This window comes from Cryptomeria japonica, chromosome 1 (genome assembly GCF_030272615.1).
Source record: "Cryptomeria japonica chromosome 1, Sugi_1.0, whole genome shotgun sequence".
NCBI lineage: Eukaryota > Viridiplantae > Streptophyta > Pinopsida > Cupressales > Cupressaceae > Cryptomeria > Cryptomeria japonica.
Window position 1 is genome coordinate 456011592 of NC_081405.1, and position 27411 is coordinate 456039002.

Consider the following 27411-nt stretch of genomic DNA (forward strand, 5'->3'; position numbering starts at 1 on the left):
GATAATCAATATTGGAGTCATAAGTTATTAAATTAAATATTATTTCCTTATCCTAAGGTTTAATATTTAATTATTTTATTATTGATTAATTTTATTGTGGGCAACTTAGGGAAAAGATAGGTATCTGCCATTAATATTGTTATTTTCCTAAGTTAGTAGCGTTAGAAAAAGGAGGCATATTTCATGTGTTTATTGCATTTTGTATTGCAAGTTATTCACCAAGGGAAAAATCGAACTTCTTGCCTAGGAGGGGACGCCAAACACATGAGGGTGTGGTGAAGTGAAATGCAACGCCATTTTTTGATGCAAGATGAAATGTAATTTGATTTGGGGGGAATTTGGGTGGAGTTGAATTTGAATTTGGGGAGTGAAAATGTTATAAATAAGAGCCTTGGGCTCTCATTTTGATCATCCAGAGAATTTACACTGTTATGCTGTCGGAATGACTCCAGACTTCTTCGAGGCTAAAAACCTCCTAGAGTATCCTTTGTAGTTTCGAGTGTGAGACATCACTCCTAGCTGTGGTTTGATTTTGTTGGATTGCTTGGTTGTTTCCTGTGGATTGTGTTTTGTGTGGATTTGGAGAGTTTGTTTGCTGCTGGACGTGGTGGCTGAAGCATTGTTTCATTCATATCTCCCTGCTTGTTGATCATTGCATTTTGGGTATTGGCTCTATCCAACCGTACTTCCTGGGCAATATAACTCACCAATTTGCAAATTAAGACGTGGTGATTCTGATTTTTGGTTGCAAGTCGAAATCTACAGCAGGTCATACCATTTGGGAGGTGCCTCGGGTTGTGTGCATCACTATTGAAGCTTCCATGTTGCTGGTTTGAGGTTTGAGATTGATCGCCTATGTTTTTAATTTCATTTGTTTCAGATTTGGTGTGATTTAGAGTGGATTGGAGTGAGTTGTGAGCTTTTCAGTGTTGCTGGTCCAGTTCTGGAGTTGCTGGTATTTTATATCGAACTTGTTATTTTATGTTTGTGGCTTGAAATCAGCTATAGTTTATTGTTGTAAGCTAGTAGTACTTCATTGTAATCATCCTCGTATCATTGGTTAGTAGTACTAACCTCTATTATTGAACTTGAAGTGCTCATTGTAATCCCCACTGCATAAGTGGAAGAGGCTGGTTGGCTGCTTTAGTGTTTGTAATTTCAGTTGGTAGCTTTTGTCCTCCCACTGAGTAAGTGGTTGAGTGATCTTGTCCTCCCGCTGAAATATGCGATAGAGTGATAGTTTTATGTATTGTCCTCCTGCTGAAATATGCGGTAGAGTGATAGTTTTGTATAAGTCCTCCCGCTGCATAAGCGGTAGAGTGATTGTGTTGAATTTCCTTGTTGTTTCCTTGGCTGGTTCACCACCAAGTAGTTTAGTTTCTATCCCTGTTGAATAAGCAGAAGGGGCTGGCTTGCCGCCTGTGCATTGTAATTTCAATTCAGTTTATGGTGCTAACGATCCCCGGAACACCGTATGCTCTCACCCTCCCAAATTGGGCTCTCGGTGAACAAAAGGCGGAAGGGTTCCCTTTCAGTTGTTTTGGCTTATTTCTCTAACCTTAACGGGTTATTGTGTTTGCATTGTAATCTTGTTGAAAAAATCAAAAACAAATTGGCGGGGTTATTATAGTTGGTGCTTCCTAAAGGAGAGATTGGTGTCTCTTGCTAAGTTGGTGCTTAGTAGTGGGTGTTGGTGCCTACGAGAATCGAGGGGATTGGTGTCTCTAGTAGGTTGGTGTCTACGAATTGAGGGGATTGGTGACTCCTGTGGGTTGGTCCCTACAAAGTTTGTAGGACAAGGTTATATAAGCAACATTTTGTCGTGGTTTTCTCCCGTAAGGGTTTCCACATAAGTCGTGTGTTCTTGTGTACTACTTGTTCTTATTGTGCAATTGATGTTATTGTGACTCTTAAGTGAAAAAAGTAAAAGATTGTATTATACAGATTCACACCCCCCCTCCTCTCAATATAATTGTGCTCATCAAAAAACATTGTTACCCTAAACCCAGATTGTACTCAGTCAAGGAGCATGGATGCTGAACTTACCTCTATTTTGACTTGCAATGGATAGGTCACGTCCAATCTATAGTTCCCACACCCTCAAAAAAAAACACTTCAACAGTTAGCTCCCAAGTTGTGTAGGTATTAGTAGCTAGAAGGGGACTCCACGTCCCACACAAAACAAGAAACTCCATGCAATAACTTCCTGAATCACCCATACAAGATAATCACATAAAATGTTCTCCAAAAGGCATTAACAGCAGCACTCAGTTCAGTCCAACAAGAATATTATATTAATAGCTCATAAATTGAAATTCCCAAGCATCCACTATGACTCAATCAAACATACAAGTAATACTTTCCACTACCAAGGCATTCAAGATTTTCATTGCCACACTTCAACCCTTATAAACTCAAAAATTTATCTTTAACAAAGAATTCATAAATTTCTGAAAATCCCAATTGTTAAATTCCAAATGCAAACCTGTAAATCTCTTTTAGCACAAATGTGAAACCCTACCTAGATCCACGTTGAATTCGCACCCATGAATGCGGGTTTTTATCCCTACCAAAACCTTCAGCACTCTATCAATCCCTACATGGAACCGCTCTAATGAAGATAGAAGGTTTTTATCCCTCAACTTCAGGAAAACATTGTGGTTTGCATCCCGCTAGTAAGAGTTTGGCCACAAATACAAATCTATGAATCTCCGCAAATAAAATAAACAAGCTTTTGAATCTTCTGTTTATTTCAAATGAGACCCCCAACCTTCTTTTATAACCATCCCAAGAACTTTCCAAAAAATATAATATAAAATCACTTCATAAATTAAATAAGTCTTATTATTCCAAAAAGTGATTTATTTCAATATTTAATTATTTCGAGCACTTTAGTCACTTTGTTAAGCATCCAGCATTTGGAACTTTTAATTCTCATTCCAACTAGCTACTATACTAAGGTACTTTTTGATTATTTTAATAAAATTAAGCAACTTTCGTAAATAATTAATATATTAGCTCAATATAACACCCAAGTTGTAGAAACTGTCAAAAAGTGTCAAAATCAAAATCTGACTACACTAGAGTGATATTGATGATGACTAATGAGAATTGGACCCGACCAAATGGCAAATCTCCGAGAAACTTGAATAGCACACAAAAGCTGAGAATAACTTTGAAAAGTGTCATATGAGTCCTCTAGACCATCTAAGCTCATTGGCAACATCAAATAAGATAACCATTCTAACAAGGCTAACACTCATTGAGATGGTCAAAGCTAATTGCAATGAAAGTGAACCCAAAAATGGGGAGATAAAGGTTGTTCAATGATCAACCATTAATAACAAGTAACAACTATTGATAGGTATTAGTGATAACACATTCAGTTTGTATGATAAAGGAGAAATCCATATTATTTAAATTTGGAATGTATTTATTTTTAAGCATTCATGGGATGACTCACACATTGTTCATTTCAAGGCATCTAAAATAGTGAATCCCTTGCAGTCACAATGTCTAACAAATGATAATTTTAATGCCAAATGAAATCATGTCCACATTTTATCACTTTTATTTAGCCAAGTCAAATCCTAAGTCATGCATCAAGCAATTCTTTAATAGGTTTAAGTGATTTTTTCAATTGGAATCGTGGCGATTTTTGGCGAGTACTCATGCCAAGTTTTTCTACAAGTTAGTCGGCATCATTTTTTACTCACAATTACTCACAAGTCCTACAAGTAATCATAGATATTTTAAACAATGACACACACAAACATCTATGTGTGTGGGTATGTTGGTCCTAAAGCATGTCTCCAAATTTATTTTAAAATAGCAAAGTGGTACATCTCCCTATCTTCCATACCAAAAACAATCTATGTCACCTATGAACTATATGCTTTTAAGAGTTTATGAGATATTGCGTATTCCTTTGAGTTATCGGGTTCGGCCCTCTAGACCCCTGGTACTGACTGGTCTAGTCCGGTCTGGTCCTGGTTCGGGGTTCTGGTCCAATGCAGTTCACAGGTTCGGACCACGTCGAACCCAGGGGTCTGACAGCCCAAAACTGGTTTCATTTTTGCAAAATTTAATTTTTTTTTAATTCCACCACATAAAAAATTAAAATATAACCCTAAAAGTTAGTTTTAAAACATTAACTTGGCTCATTTCACACAAGCAACATGACTACAAGCAAGGGGAAACGAAGATGTGGGATATAGAGCCATAACATACTGATTTGGATGCTTTCACTTCTCAGCTTGTTGCATTTGATGACTCTTATAGCGAGCAAACTTAAAGTGCAAGTGTAAGTGGCATTGGCATTGGCATTGATTCATCTAATGTCAATGTCAATGATGAGGAGGAGGTGAATGAGGATGATGAATTAGAGAATCCATTTGACGATCAAACTTTAAATTGTTGAAAGTTGAAACAATGATACTTGAATATTTTATCATTTTGATATTAAACTTGATGTATATGATGTTGTTATGGTATGATCATGATGATATGATTACAAGTTTATGTTGGTTTTGTTGTTTATAGGCTGCATATATATGTGTGTGTGTGTGTGTGTAATTTACATGTTATTGTACTAAGGAACCCAAACCCCTTTTCAAAATTTTGCCGTACCAGCGTACTAGTTCTTCGAACCCGAACCGGCAAGCTAGGTATTCCTCTTCAAATGGGTTCATGGAGCTACACCATTGTAAGACCTGGAAGCACATTATTTGTCTATTTGCTTCAAAGCATGGGTAATACGTCCAAAAAAAGAAAACAGTTGTGGAAAGACCTAAGAATGAATAGCTAGCATGATATAACAAATAACATGCGGGCTGTTCACTCTTGGGCCTTTTTGCAATCCTTTTATTTTTTGTAGAGATATTACTCATGCAGAGTAATTGTTGCATCCAATTCAAAAGTACAAAGAAGCGCTTTGTGAAATATCATAATGCTTACTTTGTGGTGTAGGAGCACCCTTCAAAGGGCTCCCACCATTTGGTTTTGATTGTGTTCTTGCTTCTTTATGAAGCCATTGTATATAAAATAAAGAGCCATGTGCTCATTGGTCCTAGTTAGGGTCCTAGTTGAGGTCCTAGGGTCATAAGTCAAGATTGAGATTTTCTTGAAGGTAGAGGGTATGTGTGCCTTTGAGGTGTTTAGGGGTACTTCTTAGCATGGTGGTGTCTTTAGGGTAGCCCGGTGTGGGTCTAGGAGTCAAGAAAAGCAACATTGAGAAAGTTGCTCAAAAGTTGCAAAAGTTGCATGACAACTTTTCAAAGTTGTCAAGCAACTTTTCCACCTAGTGGCCAAAATCCTTAGTTTGGCGTGGACAACCCTAATATGGGCACACAGACCGAGGAGAGGGTAGTATAAGTAGTTACAAACCCTAAGATAATGGGTTGGATGTCAGTTATTGTACGGCCAAAGCAAAGTGACTTGATTGTGACTGCAATTTTGTTGCCAGTCGGCACAAATGGAGTAAAGGAAGATTGTTAATGGATTGATTTTCATGCAAAACTATGTGGAGTGTCTTGTATGGTGTATTCACTTTCATTTTGAGCATTTAGATTAGGTTTTGATTTGTAAGTGAGGTGTGTTTGTAAATAATTTGTAAATTGCTTTCTCTCTGTCCAGTTTTGGATTGGTTTGTGTCAATGGGTTCATAACTCCATTCCCCATTGTGGAATCACCATGAAACCATGGGGAATGAGAGTACAGACCCTATACTATACTTCACAGCATGCAGGGCCCTTGAAAATGCAAGGAGGCCATTTGAAGACCCACTCCTAGGCGAGACTAGACAGTGCCCGGCTAGGAAGGGTTAAGTTGCAGAGGTCTTGGAGAGCAAGGAAGGTCAGAGGAGGAGGCACCCTTTGGAGGAGTTGTAGAGGGGTGAGTGAAGCACCATTGGTGTGAAGGAGGAGCTTCCACCAATCCAAACAAGGTGGCAAGAGCACCAAACCTACACTATGACCCTGGCAGGCCTAAAAACCCTCTTAAAAACCCTTAAAAACCTTAAAATCCACTTAGGGCAGTGTACAGATACTTGGAGGCCTAAAACCAGAAAAATCCTTGAGCCCTTGCTAAATGAATAGCAGGTCTTTTAGGAAGTTTCACAAGCAAGTGCATTGTTTGCAAGAGGGAGCCCTAAAGGACCGGGTAGGAGGCCTAATTGGTCACAATCCTTGTAGCCCTATTTTGTAGGCAAAACACAAAATAGTGAAATCGGTAAGGGGTTGAAAGCTTGAAACCTCTTGGGGGCACATGAATGGGTGGAAAAACCATGTATTAGACCTGGCCTATCCTTGCTAAGACCTAGGAAGGTGTGGAGCAAGCCAAACCCTTATTAGCCTAAGTAAGGGTTCTTGAATCTCATGAGTAGGTGAGACCTTAGGAGTAGTTTTTTTCAACTTGTTGGTGGGTGGATTGGGCAAGGTCAGGGGATTCCACAAGCAGGGGAAGTCCTAGAGACCCTAGGGTGTGGTTAGAACACCTGGTGATCCAAGGAAAGGATCCAAGAGCATAGACTAGGCTAGTCTATCCCAAACCCCATCCCATCACTTTGTTTTTTGCCTTTTGCTCTCCTTCATGGTCATGAGCTTTCTCTATGTCCCTTGATAAAATATTAATGTACATTGTTAAAAAAATCTTTTTCTAAAATTCAACTGCATTTCAAATTTTATGGTCGTAATGGCTGATGTGGAAGGTATTCTCCTTTATATGGTATTCTCCTTTATATTCTCCTTTGTATTCTCCTTTATGTGGAAGGTATTCTCTTAAAATGTAATTTAAAAGATTTTATAAAATGTACCGATGATTCTTTCCAACCTTCATCATTTGGATTTATGAGGATGTACCAATTCACTTGAAGTACCCAGCCACAAGAAGATGCAAGATGCAACTGTATTGTGGTAGCTATTAATATCGCAAAAAGAGAGCCAAGGCTCATGCTCTTCAAATAAACTAAGCTCAAAGAACAGCCAAGCCTATTTTCTAAAACATCATTTCAAATTTATGCACAATACCATTTAATATTCGACAGACCAATTTATTAAAATGTTGTGTGATCTTATAAAAAAGGACACCAAAGTAAGTCAAACACCATATTCAACAGCCAGTGTTAATTTAAACTAAGGAGACCAGATTTTTCATAAAAGATATAATTGAAAGGATAATTGCTGGTTGAAGACCAAGACAATGGGCAAAATTCACAGATCACTGAGATGACTAGAAGCTGAAATCATAGATCAAGGTCTAATAATAGCTACAAAACTGGTCTTCAAATTTAGAGAATGTTATATGCAGTTGCCATAAAAAAAATTAATTGAATTTGACTTAGTAGTTGGATTTCATTTACGCTATTATTTAACTTAGTCATGAGATTCCTTATGAACTCTCTTTAAAGAAATCTCAAATGGTGTATCTTATTAAGCACTTTCTGGTTGCTTGTGGAAATATCGATTGCCTTCTTTTTTTTGTTTGTTTTTTCAGAAGGTAATTTATTGGTTACGGAATAACCACAAATTGGTTAAAATATGTCAAAATACATGCATAATCATGCCATGTTCTCTTGCCTGTTAGATCTCACAAAGGATTTTCCAATCTAGAAATCAAGCATAGCAAAATATCTATAAAGAATTCACCTTTGTACATAGATCTTGCAGAAGATTTTACATTTTAAAAATCAAGTATAGCAACAAGTCTGTAAAGAATTCACCTTTGCACATAGATCTTGCAAAGTATTTTGCAATTTAAAAATCAAGTATGGCAACAAAACTGTAAATAATTCACCTTTGCAATATTCAAGAGATTGTCTACTGCTCTTCCATTATTCTGAAAAAGCTCTTCCATTTTGGAGAATCCCTGAGCAAGACAATAGCATTTATAACACCTCATACCAAAGATACTTACAGATCAATCATCTGCATGCAAACTGTGTTACACAGAACCACAACTAACCTCACTTAATCGCTGCTCTGCTTCGCGTTTTGAAATAGACTGCACAATTCAAAAATGTAATCATAAGTCTGGTAATGTTAATTAAAGTAGGCAAAGTAAGCATTATAATTATTGTGATGTCAAATATAAGAAGTTTCAGAAGGGACAAGACTTAAAATATGTGAGATACTTGAACAATAAAGGATTCAAACAAAAGGAACCAAGCATTACAAACAAAGAAACAACAAAATGAAATACAAGAGATATCCACTCTGACAGAGAGATAACAATCGGTTGGAAAAGAATCCAGTTAGTCAGTTTCACTATTCCATATTATAAGCCTAAAAGGCCCTGCATAAAAGGTACAAAATAAGTTCTGGCCCGACTCTCACCAGAAAACTAATTTATCTATTTTTTTGGTGATAGATGATTCCAATTACTTCATAAAAAGCTTACAGGAAATTAAGGCTCACTTTTTCCTCGATGCTCTCTCTGACCAAAAAAAACATCATTTTTACATCTTTAAGTTTAACGCTATTTAAGATGAAATGGCCCACAACTAGTTCTTAACATAGAATATGAATACCTGTGTTACAAAATTGATTAGGAAAAAAACTATTTTAGGTTGCAATTCGTCTTTCAAATAAAAGAGCAACCCTACTATTTAAAAAACGCAATCACAAGAAAATCCTGTTCAATATGTATCCATAAGGTATAAATTGAATGATATTTTAAGTTGTAGGCGAACCTAGTAATTAAAATAGCCATCTCCCAATACAAAAAAATATAGGCGAAGGGAAATTTCTGTTGAAGACACAGATTAACTAATTGCAAAACTTACGAATAATTTACAAAACTCCCAAGTTGAAACTGTTCTGGAGTTACTCCTGGAATAACTCACCGCTAAGTTTTTATTAAAAACTAGCCATTTTGACTTACCAATTGCTTGCCACTTAAACAGAAAAAACTTTTAATTTCTAGAGAAAAACTTGGCTGTACCTTTATAACTGCCTGCCTGAAAAAAGTTCCCATTTTGTTTATTTTCACTGTTTTTCTGATCTCTACATTTGGCTATGGTTTGCAGGTATTCATCTAGGTTTGTAGGTGTTATGAGCAGATTTTCAGCAGTGGTAACCTGGACTTTTAGCAAACTATGAACATTGAAATGAGAATTTGAGATTTTATTTATATTGAAACTCGAAGTTGATATGTATTGAACTTGTCTTTTTGGTATATGTTATGTATTTAACTCTATTTTTTATCTTAATATGAAGGAAATCAGAAATATGTCCTGTAAATTCAGTACTATGCATGTTTTGAAGATTTTTTCTACAGATTTGTCTTTTTAATGTTTGGAGAGTTTTTGCAGAGTCCCAAATGATTGAAAATTTTCGATCAGCTGCGTTATTACCAAGTCAAAGGTTTCCAAATATGGTATTAACAGATAATCAGAGATCCTCTTCTTCCTCAGCACATAACAGGTACCATGATATGCTTAAAGTTGAACTATAAATGACAAAGAGTTTCTTAGTTGTCTCATGAATCCTGTGACAAGTACCTACTCCTATATATGCATGCATGCAAGAATATGCACATACTTCTCTTGCCACTGCCCCAGTCCAGAACACAAGCATATTTCATAATACGTCCACCAATACACATGTAAATAGCATATTTGCAGATTATATTTCAGGCAGACATAGACAGGTGGGTGACTTATCATCACTTCTGAAGGAATATTAAACGAACTATGACAAACAATTTGTTCTTTCTATCACAACATATTGAATATGCTGCAACTTAAGTTCAAATGTTTAACATCTTTTACAAAAAGATTGGACGCTTTTCCTTCTACAAGTAGATAACCACTATCTAAAAAACAAATTGAGAGGTAAGGAAAACAAACCAATAATGGACTTTGATAAATGAAAGAATAAACGTGTCTGTATTTTTGGCATTGATAATTTTGAAGAAGAGAAATCCTTTGAAAGGATGTACCAAGAATTTTTAAAGTGTGATGTGAAACATTGATTCAAAAAAATAGGAAATTCACAGTGTTCGCCAGAATATTTCTCTAATTCATTATTAAAATGGCAAAAAAAGCCTCATCCTCTATCTTCCTTTTGATGTAAAGGCAACACAATTTAACATTCATTTGCAACTAGGTCATGTTCCAAGAGACAATCTCCTTTAGAACCCTTTCTTAGAGGAACCGTAGAGAATCCTGTGTTAACCCATGTCACCTTTAAAATAAGGAACAAAAAAATATGCCATAGAAGAGGAGTCTCCCCGTGCCAGATAATTTGGAGATGCTAGCTCACCATAAGTCTACACCATCATGGGCATTAGTAGATGAGAGTAGTTATTTAATTTTCAACTTTATCTCATATAATTTAATCCATACATTTTCAATGCACCTGAGTGAACACACATAAAGTAACATTGGTGCTTCATCCATCACATGTATCATCTGCTTATCTTCTCCCTCTATAGGATCTTAAATACAAACAAATATCACTATATGCATTCAGGCTGCTTAGCAGAAGATCAACCTAGTACCTAGACGATTTGCTATTCAACAAATAAATCAGATAATACAAAATCAGAAAATCATACAGGGTTTGGTGTTTGGCAATGCTTTGTTTTCCATTCCTACCTAAGAAAAGACAGCAAACATCTCTGACTGAGTCATTAGTTCAGCTGATATTAGAGTTTTATTTCTTTACAAGATGAAGATCAACTTTAAATTGTCCCTAAGTCTTCCATTAAAACTCAAAAGGCATCCGTGATACAAAAGACATACACAATCTTATCCAAGTTGCTGAACATCTTAACAAACATATACAGAGTATTGGTGTAAGTTAAACTGTTAAAAGCATAATCTAGTTATATCTAGAAGACACATCATAGAGAATCACATCTATATAGTTATGCCGAACTAGGTCCCTCCAGACTGACCTATCTCTACTTCTGTTAAAACCAAATATCTCCATATTAACAAAACTACGGCCAAGTATGTTGATTAGTCCTTCACCTTCCCATGAAGGACTAGATTCAATAGCTGTCTTTTTAAGTGTACTGATTACCTTTGTTTATTTCTTGCATACCATACCAACAATTATGGATCTTTCTTAACTTCATGCCTTCCAACCTAGGGATGATATTAGATTCTATAAAACACCAAATATTGCTATTTCCTAGACCCCAAAAGTTTAGCATAGACCTGGGTAACAAAAGAGAACACTTAAAAGAGTCAAGAAGCTTGCTGTTCCTTAAAAATTCTACTGAAAGCTGAAGACTCTTAATCTCAATGTCAATTACATTGCAAAACCTACCCAGGGTCTCTGAATTTCAAAGTTACATTAGAGAACATATCTACTCAAGAGGTCAAGCTTTTAGATAATTGCATGCCTAGGTATCTCTATCTGATAAAAAACTGACAAAGCGTGCTACCAATCAAAAGCCCTATTGCGACCTTTACACACATCACCCCATTGCAAATGGGGACCCCCTCTTTTTGTCAGTAGTCTTAGATCTCAGGCAGTCTAGCAGCAGTCAGGTCTCTCTCTTTAGGTTAGATTGAAATCACTGTAGCTCTCAATGCTTAAGTGATGAATAGAGGTCAAGATGATCATTAAGTGATGCTTCACAGGGTGGCCTTCAGGTCAGGTCAGGGTAAGAGTCATGAGTGTGATAGCAGTCAAGCAAGCAAGTGGATATCTTCAAGATAGAACATAGAAGCGAGGAACGATCAAGGAAGTTCTTTTCCTTGGGTTGCTCAAATCCACGATCCAAGGTGATGAAGTGATGATTTTGTTCTTCACTTGCCAGAATCCACGACTTGTGGAGGCTCAAAGATTGAAGAACTTTTTAGGCAACGATAAATGCGAGTAATGCCTTAATGAATGATGATGAAATTGCCCTTGATGAATTGGATAAGGAGATCTTGATGTTGAAAGTGAACGACAATGATGAATTCATGACTTGAAATTATCCTCGACTTGCTAAAATCCACGCCTCATGCATGAAAATAGCAAGGTTGATCAATGAAGAAAAGAAGAAACAATGAACTTATTCAAATCCTTAACTTTGAAAATGAGGAGCAGCATGATATTGAGAGCGAATGGATAGTCTAAGTGTTGAAGCTGGCAAAATTGAATCATGATCAAATCTTCCTTTACTTTCCAAAATGCACAACCTTCATCAAATTCTTCCTTCACTTGCCTAAATCCACGATCATGATGATCATCCTTGGGTTGAAGAAATCAACGACTTGGCAAAGGTAAATGCGACATAATGATACTTGATCAAGAAAAATGGCTAAGTTTGATGAAGAATGAAGGTGATTAATGCAATCGACAACTTGGGGAGGTAAGCAAGTTCATCCTTGGGTGGACAAAATCCACAATCTTGATCATAGTTTTCCTTTACTTGCCAAAATCCACAATCAAGGTGAGATTTATCCCTTACTTGCTAAAATCCCCGACCAAGAAAGAATCTTTCCCTTGCTAAAATCCACGACAATGATATGATTTTTCCTTCACTTGCTGGAATCCGCAACCAAGGAAAGGCATTTTTCCTTGGGTTGCTAAAATCCACGACCCAAGGTGAAAAGACAATGTGTTTGGCACTAAGACAAGCAAGAATAGGTCAGCATTTAGAATATAGCCGTTTCAATTCAAATTTGAAGAGCAAAAAACAAGGTGGCTATGCATAAGAAGTTGAAAAGTTGCAATGAATTAATTGTGAAAAGTCAGCTACACTAGAGGTTGAATCTAAAAGGACACATCTCTAGGGTGTAGTGAGTATAAAGGAGAGTTGATGATCATTTCATTTGATCATCAACTAAGTGATTTCCTCCAAGCAGATCAGCAACGAATTTCCTTCTAGCAGCAGCAAACTTCATCCATTGAACAGCGAAATTCCTCCTCCAATCAGCAATCACTATGTCTGGAATATCAAAGAAAAGGCGAATTTGGTAACATCAAACAGCGACTTTGACCAACAGTGAAGAAGTTCTAGCGAATTAAATATTCAAACAGCGATTTTGATAATCAAACACAAGGAAGAATCCAGCTAATAATCGGCATTCAGGTGAATTCCATCAGTTTTAAAGATGCTCTTTCCGAGATTCAGCATTAGTTGATTGTCATTCAAGACGCATTACAGGTCTGATCTCTGAGTTTTTTTGAAGTATTTTATTGAGATTCAGACCTAACTGTGCTGACCCAGTCACAAATCAGAGTTATAAGGGGGATTTTGAATTTTGAAATTCCTTGAATATCATTTATTTTCAAACCACTGATTGCTGATTTTGTTCCTAATCAAATATCGTAGCATTTTATGATCATTTTTAAGGTGAATTTCAGTCAAGTAGAGGGTTAGGGTTTGAAAGCTAGGGTTATAGCAATTCATTAGGTTTTTTATTGGTTTTGAAGTTCTCAAAGGCTAAATTGCTATCTTGGTTAACAATTTTCAGTCCTCTATGCTTTAACATCCTTTCAAAACCCTAGCTTAGACAATTCTCACAGGTGAAAGATGTCAGCCCCGAAGGCCAAAGGAGTTTCAAGGCAAACTCACATCGAGGAAGATTCGAAAGAAGCGCTACCGAAGTCTAATATCGTATCACTATAGCCTAACATTGGATATACCAATCTAGGCAAGATCAACATCAAAGAGTTCCAAGGACACCTCTACAAGAGCAAACCCTCCGAAGTGTCAAAGAAGATGATTGAGAGTGGAACTGTGCAAGCAGTTGGCTTTGCTCCAGCTATCCAATGCAACAGGCTAATAGTTGAATGTGCCAAGCACTATGATGCTAGCACAAGACAAATAGTGGCACCTAACGGCAAGGTCCTAGCATTCCTATCAAAAGCCGCCATCAGTGAAGCATTTCAACATACCTGACATGATATATTAGAATAAGGAGGGAGCACATGCAATCTTTGATGACGGCCCTAACAAATGGTTGGGCATCACCAATAAATACTAGATGTCAAAGTCTAGACCTCACCTCTCTAAAGTGCCTAACAAGCTTCACCGAATCGACTTAGAGGAGTATAGTGACTTGATCAACTTGCTCAACCAAGTCATGGGAAGTCCTCAAGCCTCTCAGTTTGAGAATTGGATGTTTTACTACATGGAGGCAGTGAGAGCAGGTGGAGAGAAGGTCAACTAAAAAAGGATCATAAGCAATAATATTGATTTGTAGTTGAGAAGACTAGAGCGCACTAAGAAGTTCTACATGAGTTATTACATCATCTACTCACTTGCAAGAGCTTATGAATATAAAGGACTAACGTATAGAGGCCCAATCAGAAACAGGGGAGAAATATGAGTGTATGAGAGCTACACATAGCTACACTTCCACAACAACGCACACTTCAGGAGGGTGAATGATGCCTTATCCATGCACATAGTAAGAACATTGCAAGGTGGCATCCATTAGAGGCTATCCCCACAAGTGAAGGAATTAGTGAAGATGTATGGTGCTCGGTTCATTCAATTCCCCAAGTTTACCTGCATAAGAGTGCAAGGATGCTCATCTCCACCATACAAGCTTCCACGGTATCCTATGGACAAGATGGTATTATCGGAATTCTTGAGGCAATTAGTAACCTACAATAAAAATCAAAAGAACAGGCAGAAGGCTGGAATTTCCTTTCCTATCTTAGTTGGACAATCAATGGAAGTATGTCCACCCATACAAGCAGTCGAGAAGTCCGAGGAGGAGATGAAATTCTATCCCATAGTCGAATATCCTTCACGAACTAACTTTGATCCATATAGCATAAGGAAGATCAATGGTAGCAGGAGGCCGCATATAGAAGAATATTGTATGAACACCAAGGATGACTTTGAGATTAAAAGGAAGATGTTCTCCAGGCTACCGATAGAGATCATCAGGATGTGTAGAGTATTACCCATGCCCGATCAAGTGCAAGATGATGGAAGGTGCCTCCAACAGGCTTATGAACAAGGAAAGGACAAAGAGATAGAAGTTGATTGGGTTGACATTGAGATCACTGAGTTAGAAGAACTAATGAGGCATGTCATGGCCAACACATGAAGATGGGTAGATGTCCAAACCAACAAATTGAAGAATTAGAATGTACAATTGACATGATATGATGGGAGATCCGGATTCATCCGATGAAGAAACGAAGAGCATAAGGATGAGTGAGAATGCTACTCAATCATCTCAACCTAAGACTTCCAAGAGGAAAGGAAGTCACAAAGAAGGATCAAGACAAAGAAGCACAAGACAATTCAAATCATCCTTCTACTACCACCTCCTCCCTACAAGAGGTCACAACGAATCGAGTATCCATCAATAAAGGTCAATCACTCAAGAGAAGCATGGATCAAGGCATGAATGAGTCCTTTGAATCTACAATACAGGACAATCAAGGTGAGGGGACAGATAAGAGAAAGCAGCCTCAAGTACAAGATCCTCCAGCAATGCAAGAACAAGCTATAAACAACACAGCTGTAGAGGATGAATATGCGGAGATAATGGATGAAGATGATGAGGAAACAACTTCACCACCGCAGGTAGATCAACAATCCAAGGAATTAAAAGTAGAGAGGAAGTGATCTACTATCTCGACCTAGCTCAAGGAAAGAATTACTAATGAAGTAATAGTATCAGAAGAAGAGGCAACAGATAATTTGGATAGCTTCTTGGCGAGGATTGGTAAGACAGTCAAGAAGAAGAAAGCTACTAAGCTCTCTAAGATTACAAGAGATAATACAGGGTCTCAAATTATACAAATAGCTATCCCAAGAGTGGACAAGCCAAAAGATCAAATCACTATTGATGACTATGACTTGAAAACAATTGAGTTGGGTCCTGCTATCACTGAATAGGAGATGGAAGAGTTGAATGATTCACTGAAAACAATCCAGGATAGATTGAAGATGGAGCAGGAAGATAAGAAGAAGCTAGAAAAGGAATTGAATGCCTTCAGGAATTGTGTTCAGCAACTTAGGAATCAAATAAGAGAAGTTGACCCTTCATGCATTCCTCCATCCTTGCTTCCACCAGATTCAGTTGATGATTTGGGAGAGATGAGGAATACCTCTCACGTGGTGAAGAGTCAGATTGATAATGCCTTCACCAAGGCAAATGAGTTTGTGGGAGAGTTATCACACGTATTTGAGAGAGTTTCAGCTATCCTTGAGAGGACTTAGGCACTCACTGCTTCCTATGATGTATTCAGTCATACTAAGGATTTAACTATTCTAAGGCTGCAAATATTGATGGATATCCCTAGACAAACCTTGGTGAACGCTGGAGTGGTGAAGGAAGGACAGTCATATGACTTCCACCGATGGTATTGCACACGCAAGATGAGAAGAGATATGTTTGAAAGTATTGACAGCGGTTACACTCAAGTTGAGCAGATGATCAAGAGGATAAATGATAGGATCATGGCAGCAGCTGAAACCATACTTGGGATAGAGATGAAGAAGTAGACATAGCTGTTGATAGGTTGACAGAAAGAGTAAGATGTATCTTCTTCGAGACAGCTGGATCACTTTCAGAAAAGCAGCAGGGGGACATTCAGTCATTCATGACACTTGTGAACAACATCAACAACTTGGGACTTGAGTGGGAGAAGACTTTCATTTCATCCTTAGCTGAGTTAGATTACATGGAGAATCAATTGAAGATCATGCCAAGTGTCCCAGCAGATGGGCTTGATTGCATCATGTCCAAATTCATTGAATTTGCTTGTAAGGAAAGAGATAAGGGGAAAAAACTTCTAGATGAAAGTTTGTTATGATCCCATGTGGCATTGAATTTTCTCATTGGAGAATGCATCCTCGTAGTTTGTGCCAAAAAGTTGTTGCTTTCTCATTGGCTGATATTCAAGGATATGCAATAGTTTGGTATTTTGTTGTAAGCAAACCCTAATTAGGGCTTAGGTGGCATAATATTGGCCCTTATTTTAGATTGATCTTGGGCATTCCTTTGTATTGAGAACTCTATATAAGTTCAACTCATTTTATTTGTACTTACATAACATAAGAGAAATGTTGAAGAATTGTAGCTTTGATGCTGTCAGAGATAATAAAATCATTGAAGTGTTCGTGACTTATTGTGTTTGGAGTATTTGCATGTTTCTTCATCCTTTCAAATCAGAAAATCAAAAACAAAAAGATAGAAGAGTTGCTTCAAGTGTGCTCTGTAATATCCCCTGTCCAAATGACGACTAAAAACAGGGAATATTATGCAAACAATTGTCTGTTCAATCTGCTGATACCAAGTTTACGTCTTGCTGATATGTGTCTCAGAAAATTTCAGTTTGGTTTGGAGGTGAACAATCATACTTTTCACAACTTCTAATGGCTGCAATGAAGGTGTGATAATCCAATATGCAATACATAACAGATTTATAATGATCTATAACAAGATAGACTCACAAATGTGCATTTCCAGCTACATGACATTATGACAAACAGTTATCATGCATCCTCAGAAAGATTATGTACGATGATGCAATCAAATCTCCTTCCTTCTTCATTTATAAATGACTAAATGAGACATTACAATAACAATGATATAACATCAACTGATATTCATTGACCATTTCAGTTTTCTGAGGACTAATTGACAGCTATGGCAACTTACATATGACTGAAATTACAATGAATGATAATGACAAGAGAACCTGGAGTGTAGCGATTGTGAGAAGCAAGCAATATCGTAATTTTTGAGTGCTCCAATCCACTAAATCTGCTGGTCTTCAGAATCGCCCCTGCTGCAAATGATGAGGGTCTGATAATAAATGTTATGTCTACTGCTGACCTCCAATTATAGTCCAGAACTGATCACCTTTATCCTCTGAATGTAGCACTATTCTCCAAGTTAAGGTTCGATTCCCAAATAGCCAACTATGAACAAAATCGTGGGTCTTCACCAGTCTGATATAAATTATCTCAGACCTGGAAATGAATGCCAAATCTCAGTCCAAACACTTTCAAATAGCTTCAAAATGAATCGCCTTGCTCCTAGGATGAAATCACTGGCCACCAAGGTGTAAATCGATGTATCAACAAAGAACCATGAGCCAAATCGTGGGTGAAGGGGGTCTGGTACAGATGTGCTTCAGACCTGATTTACCACTGATTTCTCCTCCAAAATGCTTCTAAGGAAATCACCTTTCTTCTCACAATATGCCGATGCAAGTGTATGTCAAAAAGAGCCAAGTCGTGGCATCACTTTACTGTAGCAAATAACTGTAGCGCGGCACTGTAGCAGCAAATCAATTATGCACAGTTAGGAAGACAGAGATATTTTCCTCTCACAATAGCAAATTAGTCTTCTAAAGAAGACTTCATAAATTTGGTGCTGATGTTGACTCCGTCACGAATCTACTCCCAAGAGGAAGAACCAGGGTTTCGTCCAGCCTTTCTATCAATTTACTGAAGGTTTGCGTCCTCAGAGACTTCACCAATGCCACGCATTAGTCATTTCTTCATATCCAAATCTCCAACCTACCTGATCAATCATCACCCTCTTCTATTTATCCTTTTCATAACCCCTCAAAAGATTCCTTCTAGAAGAGGGTAGATACACTTTATTATTTCTTAGTGACTTTTTCATTATTTTTAATTTTTATACTTTAGTCACTTTTAATTAAATATAAAGTCATTTTTGATAATTAATTTATTTTAATGACTATATAAATTAATTTCTCCTTATTACTCCTATTAGCCAAAAGGCTAAAATTGGGGGCATTACATGCTCAATGAATGAAAGATCATTGTTGATGATTAATGGTGAAATTCGCATGTTCATACTACTGATATTTTGCCGATTGCCAAATACTTTGCATGGTCAACTAAACTCTCTATTCAAGCTCAACTTCGATTACTACTCACCCATTGATATGCATCAGATTGATGGTGTCTATGTTGTTGGTGCTGATTTGAACATCATTAGCTTAACTTAGAAAATCGCACTTGCTTTGTGGAGTTCTTCCTTGCATGTCAAAGAAAGGCCTAGTTGAATTTCACTAAAAATTATCCATTGTCCTTGCATTCCTAAGATTAGTTTAGCATTCCTCAAACCTTTAATCCTTTTGCATTTCTTTTATCAAGCATTCGTTATTAGTAGTAATCAAAGAGCCTCATTGCATATCATTCAAAAGCATAAATTACTCAGAGTATCCTTGCCTTGAATGATTATCTTCCTAAAACAATTGTGTAAGTCTCCCTTGTGATACCAGCAATCACATCAACCATTGAGCTTATCCACACGTCAAGACCTGACATTTGGAACCTTGAAGTCACCTCAAGTGATCACTTAGTTCAGCATTTGAGGAGGTTTTGTTCAAGCGAGGATGAGATACCTTGGCATTTTATTCTATGTTAGAGGTGCATAAAAAACACATCAAGAAGCTCAATTGCCACAATTGTGATGGTAGTATTTGAGACTATATCCAAATTGGTTGGAGCATTATTCTACGCATGTACAAGAGCCCATTTGCTGCCAAGAAGAGTGTAGAGAAATATTTTTGGAACAGAGGTAACTTTTATTTATTTAATTCCTGCAAATTTGTTTTACAAACAAACTCTTGTTTGTAACTTTGATTCAACATTTTGTTTTTTTTTCCATTCTTTATGAACCTATGCTTAAAATATTAAATAGGTTGAAATACATATATGTTTTCATTTGTTTGAAATGTATTGTTTATCAAACTTGTTGCCATTGGGATTACAATGTAAGCTAGTTCTTGCTCCATGGGTTGATCCCATGCCAAAACAAACCCAGATTCTCCTCTTTGGAAGTATGTTGATATTATATAGCCAACTCCAAGTAGTGGAGAGCATATTTGGATTCACAATGGGTGTGGTGTTAGGTATTCATGCTGATGCAATCAAGTGAAAGCCCGTTTGTGTGGCATTCCTAAACAAGGCATCAAAGCAAGTGATAACATATGCCAAAAAATTGGTGTGCCTGTGCTATCAAAGCAAGTGATAACATATATCAATGAGCAAGAACAAGCAAATGAAGCACCAAGCCCTGAGCAAATCATTCTCTCGCAAAAAAAAGGATCTTGAGGAATGAAGCCCCCATTACCTCCATTTAATCCTGAACTTGCAATAGAAAGCCACCCATTTTTTGACATGCCCCAAGTACAACCTATTACACTTTAAAGACCCAAGGGACTCTTGGAAATGACATTTCAAAACGAGTCCCAAGAGATTGTCGATCAACACATAGCGAAATGTATTTATGCAAATGGATTGGCTTTCAATGTTGTTCAGTCACCACATTGGCAAGAAATGGTAAGAAAAATAATGAAGCCCCAAAAGAATACAAGAGCCCAAGTTATGGGTTATGTAGCACCTTATTGGAAAAGGAAGTCAAGCTTGTACAAGATTCATATTAAGAATAATATTGGCATATCTTATTATTTAATGGTCAATAATGTATATTTAGGTAGATTAGATTCTTTCTAATTTTGCTTTCAATTCTCAATGGTTTCTTTAGAAAACATTGTCAATGTAATTGCCTATATGTGCATTTCATTCTTTCAATAATAAACAAGCAATTACCATTGTAACATGGTATAAAAGTGGGAGTAAATTTTTTTTGAAAATTTTTATGATCCTAAAATTTTCTCAAAAGAATTTTTTAGTGAAAAATTTCTCAAGAATTCTTCGATCCTCTTTGAAGTCTGCTTTTCCGGGTTTGCTTGTCTCTACATCGTAAGGGCTTTTGCTTCTAAAACTTGGACAAGGGTTGCAAAAGATCGTGCATTCTTTTGCAAATCTGTGGGTAGATTTTTTTTTGCGACGCGGGTTTCTAAAGGGTTGTGGGTCCGCAAGTGCCCCCATTGTGTTTTGGCACCTATCTTCGATGTCTTTGTCTACCAATCTGCCTTCGTTCGACGACGCCTTGTGTTTTCTTTTTGAACGCATAAGAGGGTGTTTTCACTTTTGTTGCTCGTCAATGGTTCTTCCTTCATTTTCACACGAACTCTTCTTTTGTTCACGTCTCCTCTATTAACATGAATGATTCGTATTTTCACCTGTTATTCCCGCACTATCTCCTTCCAACAAGTTCGTGCTTGTGTCCGCATGGTTTCGGCTCGCATGTTTCTAGCTCGAAGGTTTTCCTCCTGCAATATGCCGCCTTCTTGTGTTTTTCACGGACGTTGTTCACACAACTTTTTGACTTCCGTGACCTGTGTCTACCACTTTTTTTTTGAGACAATTTTTGACCAGCGGCTAGGGTTTTCAAACCCTCTTGTGACTCTTTGATGAGCGGCTAGGGTTTTCAAACCCTCTGGTGGCACTTTGACCGGCGGCTAGGGTTTATCACATTTTGTGATTTGTTGTAGTTTGTTGATATCCAATTTTCATGTGACCTAGGGTTTTTGGAACCCTACCTTATAATTTTCTACTTTTTTTTGCCTTGGAATTTGTGTCTCAGAACTACAATTTCTGTTGACTATTGTTTTCTGTGTATTGGAATTTGTGTCTCAGAACTGCAATTTGTGTTGACTATTGTTTTATGTGTATTGGAATTTGTGCATCGGGGTTTGTGTAGTCAATTTGTGATTTTTATCAATCCATTAGATTCTTCTATTTACCTCATTTTTTGTGCCTCAGGAAACGTGAAGGATGGCTTCCCTGACCAACATTATGTTGGAAGGCAAACAGAAATTTAACAGCCATAACTACAACACCTAAAAGCAACGCATGATGACAATTTTTGAGTATCGGTGGCTTGACCAGATTGTTCTGGGCAAGTCTTCACGTCCTACAACAACGGGTTAAGATCAGGATAAATTTGATGAGCAGAATCAGGAAGCCGTGATGCTCATTAAATTGTCGATCACCAATGATCAGCTACCTTGAGTACCCTTAGGCAAGACAACTATTGAAATCTAGGATCATTTGAAGAACCTACATGAAACGTTCGACAAGAGCTGCACGGTCTTTCTCAAGAACATGCTTTTCTCGATCATGATGGATGAAAAGATGTCTCTGCAAGAGCATCTCACGAAAATCAAGGACATCCGTGACCAGTTGGAGGCGATTGGTCAGTCTTTACTGCTATACCTGACAATTTAAATACAGGAAATAATAATGTACATGACAATGCATACCAGAAACGACAGTAAAATATATCTTTATTCACACATGCAATTATTACAAAGAAGAAGACTAGAGGTTGGCATAGGATTACAATTCACCTCACTATACCGTACACCCTTCCTTGGCGGTACACAACATATTTAAAGGACCTGATGATTGCCGAGAGGAACACAACCATCAAACAACCAACACATTAACTACCTAAGAGTGACAACCCACTTAATAAAAACAATTAATACATTGGTAGATTAAAAAATTCTAGGCATTTTATGCCAAGTACATCATCCCCCACAAAAGAAAAAGTCATCTACTAGATGACAAGTAAACATCAAGTAATATCTGGAAAGAGTAATGACAAAAGTGTAGGCACTTACTTGTACTGGAGAACCCAAATTTGTAGTGTACCTACCAAATCAAGTGGGGGGTTTGGGGGCAATACCCCTAACGGGATCAAGGGGCAGCACCCCTTGCAGGGGTCTGGGGGCATCACCCCCAGTGGGGTCAAGGGGCAACACCCCTTGCGGAATCGAGGGGCAGCGCCCCTCACGAGGTCTCGGGGCAGCGCTTACAACCTTCAAAACCATAGATGGAAGACTCATGGAACTCGCGAGTCCATTGGCGAGCCGAGTCGACTCACCAAGGACTCGCAAGCCAAGCCCTAGCAAGTCTTAACAAAAGACTCCTGAGTTTTTCACAAGGACTCGCATGAGTCCTAAGTCGGGACTCGAGAGTCCAACTTAAAAACTCATGATGCACAGAAACACGCCCAGTAAAAGAGGTAAGAACACATCAAAAAATTATCTAAATATTTATTTTTCAAGTCAATCTCATTCTCTTCATCAGAATATATATGAAATATAACGTTGTATGAGCAATATCTCTTTTTCCTTTCTTATACATTAAGTTATATTTCATGTATATATTGATAGGATGTTTGAGAGTGGTTTTTGATCTCTAGGAGTTATAATGCAAATTGTAGGTTTTAGATCTTTTAAATTTTCAAACTTTGTCAAATTTCAGTAATTAGTAGGCTCCTATTAGCATTCTCTCGCTCTCTCTATCTCACTCACTTTATCTACCCCGAATTTTAGACCTATCTATCTCCCTATTACTCTTCCTCTATCCCCTCTCTCTAGTCTCTACCACTCTCTCCTCTCCCCCAAGATCTAGACCTATCTCTCTGCCCCTCTCTCTCTCACCCTCAGACCCCAGCAAGTGGTGTTACCCTCAACCTAATTTTGGCGAGCCAGAGAAGCCACATTGGACTCCTAGAACTAGACCCTCTAATTCTATCTCTCCCTTTCTTTTCACTAGAGCTAGGAAGAGGAAGAAGTAGTCTTCTCTTTAGTTTGTTCATTGTTGTTTTTCACATTTGGACATATCATTACATGTAATTTTGTAAACATTTATTAACTTATGCTACTATTATACATTTTAAAGTTTGACAATTGTTGTCCTCATTTTTGTTTTCAAAATGAAGGACCATTAAAAGAATTTTTTGTCAAAAAATGAAAATTTTACTCTGTGGCACACTTCCCGAGGCAGAATTTTGCCTAATCATTGGACTAGCTTAATCCTCAGTCCATCTTCGAACCACGTTTCAAAATTCATCGCATTCTGGGTTTGTTTGCTATGTCTTTCCTTCAATTTCGGGTTTTTTCTCCCTGACTACAGGTGGGAATTTTTTCTTGAATTGCAAGTTTTAATGATTTCTTTTGTTTTGGTCTTTGTCGGGAAATTTTTGGCTAATTACAAGTGCACCTTATTAAAAAAAGAACTTGTAACTTACCTTTTATTTCCCCCTTTATGCCTTTTTGCTTTTTAAGTTCTGATAGGGATTTTTTGGATAAATTACAAGTTAATTTTAAATTGCATATTTATAAATAACTTGTAATTCTTTTCTAAAACCCCTATTTTAATGTCTTTTGCTTGTAATAGAGATTTTAAACCCCTATTACATATGTGCAAGTTATTAAAACTTGTTGTAGGGATTTTATTTTCCCTTTACAAGTAATTTGTAACTTGCACATCTCTCTCCAAAACCCGATTTTGCCTAGAAATGAAATAAAGTGACATTTTAAACTTGTTATTTTGCCCAAAAAACCCGATTTTCTCCATAAAGTGCAAATTGGAGTATTTTGAATTTGTAATTTCATTTCTAAAACCCGATTTTGCCTTGTTGAGGGAAAAGCGACAATTAAAACTTGCTATATGGGAAATAAAACCTGATTTTCTCTATTGCATGTGAATTAAAACTTGCATCTTTTCCAAAAACTCAATTTTCCTCTCCTAAGCCAATTTTGCCACAAATTTTCCCAATTTTTTGTGGAGAAATTCAAGGAGCAAGGAGGCGATATTGTTGCAAGGCGATTTATGTGAGATGGGACACATTGCTGCTGTTTTAGTGATGATTTAACCCTCATTATTTGCCAAACGGTTTACCACATGGTTCTTTGAATCCATGTTTTGGGGAATTTAAACTTCATGAAGTTGCAATCTCCTAAGGCGTTTTTGTCTTTTATACCTAGGCGTTGAAGTTGAAAGGAGATTTGGCCACTTCTTGTGCCATTTAACTTGCATTTGGTGCCACGTTTTGCTTCTTATGGCGTTTTGGTAAAACGTGGCAAGGGTTTTCAAATACGGTTTATTCTCTATTTAAGAGTTTTTCTTCCTTCTTTCAAAGATTGATCATCTTTTGAAGAGGCATTTCCAGATTAAAACAAGGTATGATTTCTTTTCTTTTCTTGTTTCTTTTCTTGTTTTCTTGTTTTCTTATTTTTCCTTTCTAGTTGTAGATTTGTATATATGTTGATTTTGCCTCAAAAATCGGTTTTGTGAGAGATTTTCCTCTTTGAAAAGCAATTTTTGCATTGCATTGTTCTTCCCCATTTTGCCTCTTACTTGTTTTCGGGATATTGTTCTTCCCCATTTTCCCTCTTTACTTGTATTCGGGATTTTAAATCCCGATTACAAGTTGGATGAAAATCATTGTTCTTCCCTTACGATTAAAAAATTTTAACCATCTTTTGTTGAAATTCCAAGTTGCAAAGATGAAAAATACCCATCCTTCCAAAATCAGGTTTTTAGAACCGGATTGCATGTTCAAAGTTGTTCCCATTTTCATGAAAATGTCATTCCCAAAAATTTTCCATCCATCCATATTGCTTATATCCGTGCTTTCCGTTCACGTCATTTCCCGCAAGTCTAATTTTCCTTTTTCACTCATTTCTCCATTTTCCGTTTTACAAGTATACTTGCATTCAGGTTTTAAAAATCCGATTGCATGTGCATTCTTCCCAAACTTGTATACTTGTAAAATTTTCCCCAAGATCCGAAATTGGTCAAAGTCAAGATTCCTAGCATTTCCCATTTATTTCCCATCTTTCTCTCACAAAATCGTGAAGTGCAAAGGTTCGAGTTCTTCCCATTTGAAGAAGGAAAAATCTTAGTTGTAGCTGATTATGATGTTGCTTTAACACTTTTAAGTCTTCATCGCAGTATACCAGGTTGTCCTTCAATGTCAGATTTGTCGTCATCTCCAATTCCAAAAAAGATGAAGTATAAATATGATAAGTACCACAATGAGGTTTCACCTTTTCAAGTCTCTTCTCCTTTGGATTGCATAAAAGATACAGAGATAGGCCATGTGGACATGTCAGAATTTGTCAAGTGGGTAGAGATCCGCAGGATAGCAATATGCAGCAGCTGTTGGACAACCATATCCATCAAGCATCTTCTTTTCCAGTGGCTGCCCTAGAACCTGAATTAGTTCTCACTTGCACCCATCACTTTGACAAGGAGACAAGAACCATTAAAAATGATGATGGCGAACCAATAATCCGCCTTGACGCAAACACAATTGAAAAAGTCTTCAGAATACCACCAACACCTGTTTATATGGAAATCTCTAAAGATAGTGCAGCTGAGTACTATGTCAAAAGGGAAAAGGATTGCAAACGTCATATTAACAAGTGGATTCATGAGCCACGAGCCGCCTTCTCAAGATGGGCTAAGTTGTACCGCTGTGACTTCAAGTGGGAAATTGGAGACATCATAATTCTCCTCAGCAAGATGATGGGTCTTGAACACTCCAATGTTTTTGAACCCTGGATGTATCAGTTTACCATGTTCATAAGGCAATCCCATCATATATCATGGGGAGAGATTATCAGCGATGCTTTGTGTGAGCAACTTGCAACAGTCCCTACCACCATGCCCTTCTACATGAATTCATACTTAGTATATTTAGCAGCGTCACTCAGACATTTCCCTAGTCTTTCTATAAAGGGTGACCGCTCGCTTATACCTGTATGGGAATATTATAATCAGCTGCCTTTGAGACCCAACATTCTTCAGTTACTTCATGTGCCAGTTTGACAGAACTCTAAAGAACAGAAGGGTGTCAGATGAGGCAGGGGAAAGACTGAATGAGTATGGGTGCTTGTTTCTTCAATTCCCGGTCTTTACCTATATGAGAGTTGGATGTTGTAGTGGTAAGCCATACATGCTCCCTAGATACCCGACTGATAAGATCATCCTTATGGAGTTGGGAAGACAAATCATGGTTGTGCACGCTCATCAGTCTGTCAAACATAAGGTCGGAATGGGGATTTCTACAACAAACCCATTGAAAATTGGCTGGTATTCTCTTGTCACATCTGTCAAAGCCAAGGCTATGGAGACTGAGATGCAGGAAATTAAACTCAAAAGGTTTAAGTCCAAAGCTGATTTTGATTACCCAGGTATGAAGGAAAAGATCAAAAAACCCTTCGTACACGTGCATCGTATTGAGGATATCTAGGCAAATCTTCGTACAGAAGTGGAAATTCTGAAGATGGATTACTGCAGGCTTACTGTTGAGCAAGTTATTGATTTGAACTTGGTGGATATTCCACAAGGGATGATTGATGATGGGCATGTACTTGATCCTGAATATATTTCACGAAGGGTTGAGGAAGCTCCACTTCTTTTAATCCAATGGTCGCATAAAGAATGCACGTCCATTCTTGAAAGATTTCAGCCTATCTTGGCTAACACCAATACTTGGCTCAAACGTAATCGTGTTAGACTCATCAAAATCAAGGTTGGGAAAGAAGATGATTCTACGGGGCCTCTTGGACGTAAATTTGAGATTCAGATTGACAATAAGGAAGGTGCATCATCTTTTGGCACCAGGATCAAATTGCGAGTTAGTCGGGCAGTAGTGCTTCCTCTTGAGGAGGTGACAGTTCGTGGAAAGGAAAAGTCACGGTTTCATGTTCAGGTGATCGATCTTGATAATCTAGAAGAAGGACATCAATCTGATGATGCTCCTAAGTCTCCAGCTTCAGACTCACCTCATGAGATTCCTTCCTC

General features: G+C 37.5%; 1 protein-coding gene across 1 annotated transcript in view; it reads right to left on the reverse strand.

The window, feature by feature from the left end:
- Positions 1–27411, reverse strand: part of LOC131064422 (nucleolar GTP-binding protein 1) — a 184686-nt gene that overhangs the window by 20359 nt on the left and 136916 nt on the right. Inside the window, exons 7-8 of the mRNA XM_057998564.2 lie at positions 7960–7998; positions 7792–7863 (exon numbers count right to left, since the gene is read on the reverse strand). Coding sequence (XP_057854547.2) covers positions 7792–7863; positions 7960–7998 — 111 coding nt within the window. The remainder of the gene's footprint in view (positions 1–7791; positions 7864–7959; positions 7999–27411) is intronic.